Source organism: Pelobates fuscus, chromosome 5, assembly GCF_036172605.1.
Source record: "Pelobates fuscus isolate aPelFus1 chromosome 5, aPelFus1.pri, whole genome shotgun sequence".
In the NCBI taxonomy this organism is placed as follows: domain Eukaryota; kingdom Metazoa; phylum Chordata; class Amphibia; order Anura; family Pelobatidae; genus Pelobates; species Pelobates fuscus.
Genome location: NC_086321.1, coordinates 155973635 through 155982083, shown reverse-complemented (window position 1 = coordinate 155982083; position 8449 = coordinate 155973635). Strand labels below are relative to the sequence as shown.

The 8449-nt window shown below is 37.6% G+C and overlaps 1 protein-coding gene across 1 annotated transcript in view; it reads right to left on the bottom strand.

Annotated features, from left to right (window-relative positions):
* Positions 1-3170: 3170 nt before the first annotated feature.
* The window catches only part of GCN1 (GCN1 activator of EIF2AK4), a 34248-nt gene continuing 28969 nt past the window's right edge, over positions 3171-8449 (bottom strand). The window contains exons 51-58 of the mRNA XM_063454597.1: positions 7926-8156; positions 7222-7415; positions 7013-7127; positions 6224-6320; positions 4695-4843; positions 4400-4507; positions 4003-4221; positions 3171-3616 (exon numbers count right to left, since the gene is read on the bottom strand). Of these exons, the coding sequence (XP_063310667.1) occupies positions 3491-3616; positions 4003-4221; positions 4400-4507; positions 4695-4843; positions 6224-6320; positions 7013-7127; positions 7222-7415; positions 7926-8156 (1239 nt within the window). The 3' untranslated portion in view covers positions 3171-3490. The remainder of the gene's footprint in view (positions 3617-4002; positions 4222-4399; positions 4508-4694; positions 4844-6223; positions 6321-7012; positions 7128-7221; positions 7416-7925; positions 8157-8449) is intronic.

Genomic DNA, 8449 nt, shown 5'->3' with positions numbered 1-8449 from the left:
TGTACCTTTGCCAGGTATATGTGGATGTTAAAGGGGCACATTTGAGACGCAGCCATTGTTTTTTTTTCTAACTTTTAAATTTTACGCTGTGTCCATGTTCTATTTTGGAGTAGTTTAGATGGTTGGTTATTGAAACTTCCCCACAAACACATACTATTTATTAAAGAATACACCCTGGGGTCAGTGGTGTATCCTTGTTTTTGTGTTGCCCTAGGCAGGACAAAACTCAGGCGCCCCCCCCCCCCCCCACACACACACACATTCACTGACAGATACGCATACACTAGCTAACAGACACACACACTCACAGGCAAACAAACTCACACTAACAGACACACACACAATCAGACACATACACACACACACACAGTCAGACACACACACTAACATATATATATATATATATATATATATATATATTATTTATTTTTTTTAATTTAACCTACCCCCCAGCCTCCTTACTTTTGGTTTCTCCCTGGTGGTCCAGTGGCTGCGGGCCGGGCGTGCAGGCTGCTGTGCGCTGGCGGGTAGGCGGCTGGTGAGGGAGCTCTTCCTCTGAGCTCTCTGCTCAGCTCCCTCGCGCCGCAGAGTGAGGCTGGGAGCCTGAAGATGACATCATATTCCGGCTCCCAGGCTTACTCTGCGGCGCGTGAGGGATCTGAGCAGAGCGCTCAGAGGAAGAGCTCCCTCGCCAGCCGCCCGCCCAGCCCATCAGCCCAGTTAGCCACAAGGCATTTGCCCTGGGCATTTTGGGGCGGCGTTTTTTGCCGCCCCCTGGAAAATGCCGCCCAAGGCAAATGCCTTGTTTGCCTTGCGGCTAAAACACCCCTGCCTGGGGTAATTCAAAAGGCATATTTTGAACCTTAGCGTGGGATAATTTTTTCTCTAGTTTGCTCCAGGTGTAGTGGTAATGAGCATTTTTTTAATGTATTGTTCTACTTTTTTAAAACTAGTTTTTAAACTTTTGTTTTGCTTATTATTTTTTAAAACTTTCCTTAAACTTTTTTTTTACAGATTTAACATTTTTCTAAGCTTTTTTTTTTTTTACCGTTAACCCCTAACTAGCAGTAAGCAGAACTAACCGTAAATTCCCCCTAACTCCCACCCACACCAGCTAGCAAAATATATAATTATAAAATATTTAAATTAATTAAATAAATTGAACCCCTAAGGGTTAATAAATAAATGTTAATCCTCAGGGGTTAAAACAAATTTGATCACAATATAATACTGTGATCTGTATTTTGATCACTGTAGGCAGTGATCGACTGGCAGGGAAGGTGTTAATTTTTATTTGGACTGGGTAAAGGGGGGTGTTTTTTTACTTAAACGTTAAAAAAGTTTTAATACTTTTTAAAGCTTATTTTAAAACTTTTTTAACGTTAACCCCTAGTTAGCCTACCTCCAAATCCCCAAATTCCCAACTAACTTCCACCCACCCCAGTTAGCTAAATATATAATTTTAAAATATTTAAATTAAGTAAGTAAATTTAACCCGAGGGTAAAAAAAAAAAAAAAAAAAAAAAAAAAAAAAGAATTAACCCTCAAGGGTTAAAAAAATAATAATCAGATGACAGTAAAATGTAATCCATGCCAATTGATCACTGTAGTTAGTGATCAATTAGCAGGGAAGGGGTTAATTTTTTATTAAAAGGGGTGTGGGATTTTAAACTAACTTTATTTTTTTTCTAACAGGAACAAGATCAGTGAAGATCCGTCTCCCTGCACTTCACAGTGAACCCGGAAGTGCAGGGAGGCGGAAGGTGAGTATACCAAGCACATGTGCTCGCGCCACGTGCTGGGACAGCCTGATCCGGTGCACCCGGTCTGCCTCTAATACAGAGGCAGACCAGAGCACTATTAACTCAGTGATTGCGGCGATCTGGGGTTAATTTTACCGCGTGACGGACAAGGTCTGTCACCCGTCGTTAAGGGTATCCCCAGGATGACGGACCTCGTTCGTCACCCGTCCTGAAGGGGTTAAGCACCAAAATTACTAATGCAAAAACTTACTTTTAACCAATAGATAATGCTAATGAAATCTGAACTACCATTTTTGCATATCACTGAAGACAAGGAGGATAAAAGACACCTTTAACAAGCCCATGTAGTGTTAAACTGTTCATTAACTGTATGACAACTTACCATGAGACAGCACCAGGGTATTCCTGGAACCATAACCACTATGATGATTATAATTATTCCTTTAACTGTGCCTTTTCAGCCAAAGAAGTATATGTTAGCAGCTAGTCTATAACATAAAAATAGTGCTAGAACAGATATCAAACATCTTAATTGTAAGAAAAATATTGAAGACTGAGACTGTAGTGGAAATCTTTGCCAAGTGTAATCAGACAAAAGGGAGACATAAGAGCTTCTTTTCAATTCTCTGCTTTGTATAATACACATCAGCCTGATATGTTTGCAATCCTGTTTTAAAGTACGTAATACGGGTGTGTAATCCTGCTTGTAAAACTTAAAGGGATAATATTTAAGGTTGACGCCCAAAACCCTAATTGCAGAGATATCTCAAACGTTAAGTTTAAAGTAACAATCTTTGGATTATAGATCACTTTAAGCACTATAACAACTTTGTATCATTGCAAGAGTTATGCTGTAGAGAGAATCCTGCACCCGATCTTCCATCCTAGGGCAATTTACAAGTGCAGCGAAAAACGTGAACTGCTTTTATTGACTGAAATCGCCCTACTACTGAGAGAGCGAGCTCTGGACTGTGGCTCCGCCAGTAGTGATTCATAAATTTCATTTCACTACAAAGTGAACTGAGCTATGTATATATAGCACATATCCATTTACAGAGCAGTTTCACTCATCTTAAATAATGAATGAACCTGCTCAAGGATCAACTACTTATACCATTAACCCATTTTCTATATATATATATATATTTTTTTATACATCAGGTATGGTATGGAGGTGTGCCTGCCACTGAAATGTGAACCAACAACAAAATGAAAATTATCTTTTTTTATTTTTAAGGGTTTTTGTTTACTTTCTTGAACACATTACCTTTAGAACGTAGAAGTAATTTTTACCGAATACTTTTTACCGCTGCAGTGAAATAGAAATGGTTTGTACTTTTGTAAAATTCAACACAAACATGTCCTGTATATGTATATTCAAATCATGAACCTGCAAACCATGTGTAATTGAGTTGGTAGGGTTGTTGTTTTTTTATTGTTGAATTGTTGATCATAAGCAGCTTGTTTTTAGTATATCATTCATTTTCCTAAGATATTTTACTTGGTATGTGAATTTGGAGAGAAAAAAAAATAACTCATGATACACAGAGGAAACGTTTTAGGTGTTTCTGAGCAAGATTTATAGAAATTGACTAACAGATTTTTTTTTTTTAATTTAAAACCCAAAGAAAACTATCTTTCAGACTGTAATGCACTACCCAATTAGTGCATTTTCAAAAGCAAAAACCATCGATGATCAGAGGTGAATTGTCAGCAAAGGTTCCTTATCACGTCAAAATAGTTTCATCAATCTGTTCGCTGGAATCAGCCTGGGATGCAAGCTTCTTTAGAGAGCGACGGCAGCTTTCATTCAACATCTCTATACTAGCCGTATCCAGTATCTTCGTAATACTCTGAGAGCACAAGATAAAACTATATTAGTGGTGTATGATGGAGCCAAAGAGAAAACTAATAATATAATAAAACAAGCCAATAGATGCAGATATATTTAGAATTCAAATTAAAGGCAATGTTCTCTATGACCCTTTCACGGTCCCAAATATGAAATTATATAATTTTTAACCGATTAATCTTGGTGGATCCTTGGTAAACTGGAAGTCTAGTGCAGCGGTCACATACTTGCTTGTAACCGCTCATATATATTACCCAATATTTTATTTAAATGCATTTTATCTATGCTACCAGATCATATTTACATGACAGCCCACAATTCCCTGTCTGTTCATGTGAAATGCAGATATGTGCTACAACATAGGTTCTTCATGTCCTATACACATACCTGAAAGAGGTCATTGTTAGTCCTCATTTTTAAAAGGTTCACTATAGCCTGATCACTGTACGCTCGAACACTTGTATTTTTGTCCTTTGTATTGTCTAAAAGCGCCTTCAGTAGTGGTTTGATGGTCTGTGGGTCCATTGGTGGCAAATGATCTTTGTTTGCCCACCAGATCATCTTCTCAGCCACAAGTTTGATATCACTTGATGGATTCTGGAGACACTGTCAGGAATTCAGAATAGGAAAGCATTAGATACATAATAATGATAATATAAAGGAACACTTCAATTCTCAGAATCACTACTGCCCACTGAAGAGGTTATGGTGCCATTATAAAGAATTTAATCCAACAATGCTAAATGAACTATAGGTGCCAGATAGAAACCGTTTTCACGCCTACCTTTATAAGGAGAGTTGTCAGTTTTGGAGGTAGAGTCCCACCTTCTGCCTCAATGTAATATTTCATCAGATATCCCAACGCTCTTATTCCACTCATAGCTATTGGGATCTACGGAACATTATTTCATTAGCAATCAACATGTTTTTTTCCTCTAGAACAATCACCATATTAACAATGAAGTACTAGAGTAAAAAGTGTAATTTAAACATTGTAAGAGATTAAACTGTGAGATATGTAAAACAGCCCTTACAAATTCATTTATTGTCATTCCCAGCCACGCAGTTTTGAATCTTACCCTGTCTGCTGTAGCATGGCTGATTACCACAGACTCAAGACTACTGGAAAACTTGGGAGTGCAGAACTTGGTGGAGGCCACATTTATAGCTACCGAGAGTGCCAAGCTTCTCCCATGCCTGACCATCCAGTCGATTCCGGTAAAATCAGCTGTGAATGATAAACAGCAAGAACATTAATCCAATAGACTAATACAAAGAAGACTATCAGTAGCAAAACATTTAAGCAGAAGAAGAGAGAGAGAGAATGCCTTTATAGTGTAAGTATGTATCTACAAACACTAACTATAAAGAAAAGTATGCTCCTTAACTTTTCTACTATAGAGTGACGCTGAAAAGGTCATATTGTAGACTGAAACATTCCTGAAATCAATTCAAAATCTATTACCTATAAAGTACCATCTACATATCCACCCTGATAAATATCTCATTCCAACCACTCTGCTCTGCCGATGGCAAACACCTTCACTCTGTGCCCACCCGCACCGTCAAATCCTGTTTTGAAGACATCGCTAGGGTTGCCCCTTTATTTTGGAATTCCTATCCCCCCTCCAGTTAATTAGGCTTTTCCTACGTTTCAACTGTTTAAGAAAGCATTAAAATACATCACTTTACGAAAGCATATAAACAGACCAATAAAGGAACACTACTGAACTTCCTGTAAGTCAAACACATACATTGAATTTATTCTTAATTATTAATATAGGAATTATAGTGGCATTTCATGTTTTAACTGAGAAATGTACTGATTAAATACAGGATGGCCAAAAATTCATAGTAGGATTTGACAGGTAAATAACTTATTTGTTAGTAGTTCTATTTTTTTTTTTACTGCAGGTACAGATTATAACCAAATCTTGGGAGCATTATCATTTCACAAAGGAACAACAAGTAAAAACAGTGGAATTTTATTTTCAAAATGACAACTGTTCGGCGAGCGGATAATTGCAAGAAATTCACAGATTAACTGCCCGCCACGTTCGCCCGTTTCAGCTCCTGAATACTTCCTGTGGAGAAATCTGAAGGAGCAGGTGTACGCGAACAAACTGCATAAACTTGAGCAGCTCAAGGAGAATATCCGTGCAGAAATTCAAGTGCTAGAGCCTCAAACGTTAACTAAGGTTATGGACAATTTAATCAAAAGAGCCTGACTTTTCAAAGTGGCAAATAGACCTCCGTTAAAAGATGTACTCTTCTGTATCTAGTCAACCAAAATCTCCTTACATTGCACACTCATGGTATGCAATATCATTGAAATTGGTTCATTAATACAAAATAAAAAAAGTTATTGACTCCTCAAACAGCACTCTGAATTTTGACCCACCTTGTTCATCCATTGAAAGATGCATATTTATAGCTTGACTCATAAATAAACGTACATTCTATAGATAACAATATAGTAAAAAAGCCTAATCCCTCATATGCTTTGTGGAAATTTCAAATACATTTTCATAACTAGTAAAATGTCAGGCTACCTTTAAAGATGAACAAGTAACACACAAAATAAATAGAATTAATTGATAAGACAGACCCAGCAGATGCAGCTCTAGGAGTGCATTGAGTTCTTCTTCAGGAAGACAGGCACAGAGTTCCCCAAGGCAGCCAGCAGAAGCCATGCGTGTAGCATCCTGAAACAAAGTGGGGGGAAATGTAAATGCTAAAAACGTGAGCACCCAACATTAATGAAACTGTGTGAGTGTAAACAGGCTTTTGACGTTTCGATGGCGGCTGTCACCTGATTATTTCTAAAAAGGAAGTTTATGTTTTAGCAACTTATGTTAACTGTTTATACAAAGTATTTGCAACACTGTGCACAATATGACATAGATACACTTTTTGTCTCTTGAACGCCTGATGTACAAAATGGAATGTATGTTACCTGTCTCTCCACCTAATTGCCTATTCAAAAAATATAGAATTAAAAAAAAAAAAAAAAAACTTGTTTTAATTTAACCAGCCAGTAACAAATCAGTAACGATCAGTTGAAGGTCTGACGATGTGAAGTTGGTTATCATGGAATCACATCAGCATTTTAAAACTCCCTTTTAAAAGTACTAGGTGAAAAATGATTTTGAGATAGTCTTTTCTAATGCCAGTGGAAACCAGGAGCACACCTAAACTGGTTAGCTCCCTGCATCCAAGGTGCTAAGAACAGAAAGTGATACTCCCAGCTATCTAAAAGATGCAGATATTCCTCTGTGCCCAAAGAAAACACGTTAACTGGAATTCCATGTCTTCATTGTGTTTGCGTAGTTCAAATGTTATTCCCATAAGACTCCCCTAGACCTAAAGAGCAAACCAAGTAATCACAAAGAAATACCTCATCATGTCCCAGCATCTGAATCAACAACGTGACAAAATTCTTCCGAATTGTTGCGTCCATCTTTCCTCCTCCACCCTGAATAAGGAATCTAACAGCTTGAAGCATGGTTTCCCTGCAAGTGTACACAGCAATCATTATATGGGTAATGGCAAGTTATTTAAAAAGATCAGTAGGTACTCGGGTCGGTGGGCCAGAACTAAAAATACCTGATTCCAGAATCTTCGCACGTGCGGATATTGTTCAGCAATTCTGTGAAGAGTGGGTCAACTTTAGTGTGAATAACGATGAGTTTACCCAAGGCATCGGCTGCCTTTAGTCGTACAGCGCGGTTGGAATCCTGCAGGGCTTTGGTAAATGTGGTTTGTAGTTGTGGAAGGAAAGGTTTTAAAGCAATATGAACCTGAAGTGGGGGTATAAAAACAAAAAAAAAAAATCAGGCTAAAAGTTCAAAATAAATCAACAGATAGTAAACAAAACAAAAAAATGGTATCATTTTGGATATAATAGCCATAAAAAAGTAGTATTTTCGCTGCACATAGAATAATACAGGATATTAAAGCACCTAGTCACATTATTAGCAGCAACTACAATTGCATATGTTCCTCGATATGCATAAAAGAAAAAGATGTAGCCGCATATATTTTGACCCATTGTATTTGTATTGTATTTATCCAGTGATTTTGTGTCTGTATAAGAGCAACTACATCTTTCCTTTTTGCTCTTCCCCGGTCTATCCTGTACAGCATTACACTTCTTATAATGAGCAAGCAGATTCAATTCTAATGAATGGTGGCTGTGACACAGTCCTCAACACGCTGCTTGTTAATCGTCACCATATTGATTCACATATATGAAAAACATTCAAGAATACCAGTATTTACCAGGCTGCTGTGTGCATGTCTCACTTTACCTTTCCTAGGAGGAGGCTCAGGGTTTCAAGCAGGGCCACTTTCACAGTCCAATTGAAGCGGTCTCCCAGTATACGGATTAAAGGTCCTGTGATATTAATTACTGAAGGCTTTAAAGCTTCGGCAGACGTTAACTGAATCACCAGACCTAAAGCTTTAGCTGCCTCTTCTTTCTGTTCCGGACTCCCTGTAAGTACTCCTTCCCTCAGTACTGGCAAAATTGAGGTCACCCCCTATAATGGAAGTTCAACACAGCACTTAAAACACAAGTTTGTTAAAGTGTCCCTCCATGATTGGAGATTCCAGGATTTGAATAAAAAAAAAAAAAAAAACTTTCTTGAAAGGCAAAATTTTAATTGTTCATGGGTTATTTTTAAAAATGTTACAGAATATAACCAAACGTAAATTTAGCAGATTAACTTAAACCAACCAGCTAAGTTTCTAATTTCCATTTTTATTTAAATAAATTATTAAAGGACCACTCCAAGGACCATAATCTCTACAGCTCTATGTTTGCCAAGTACCC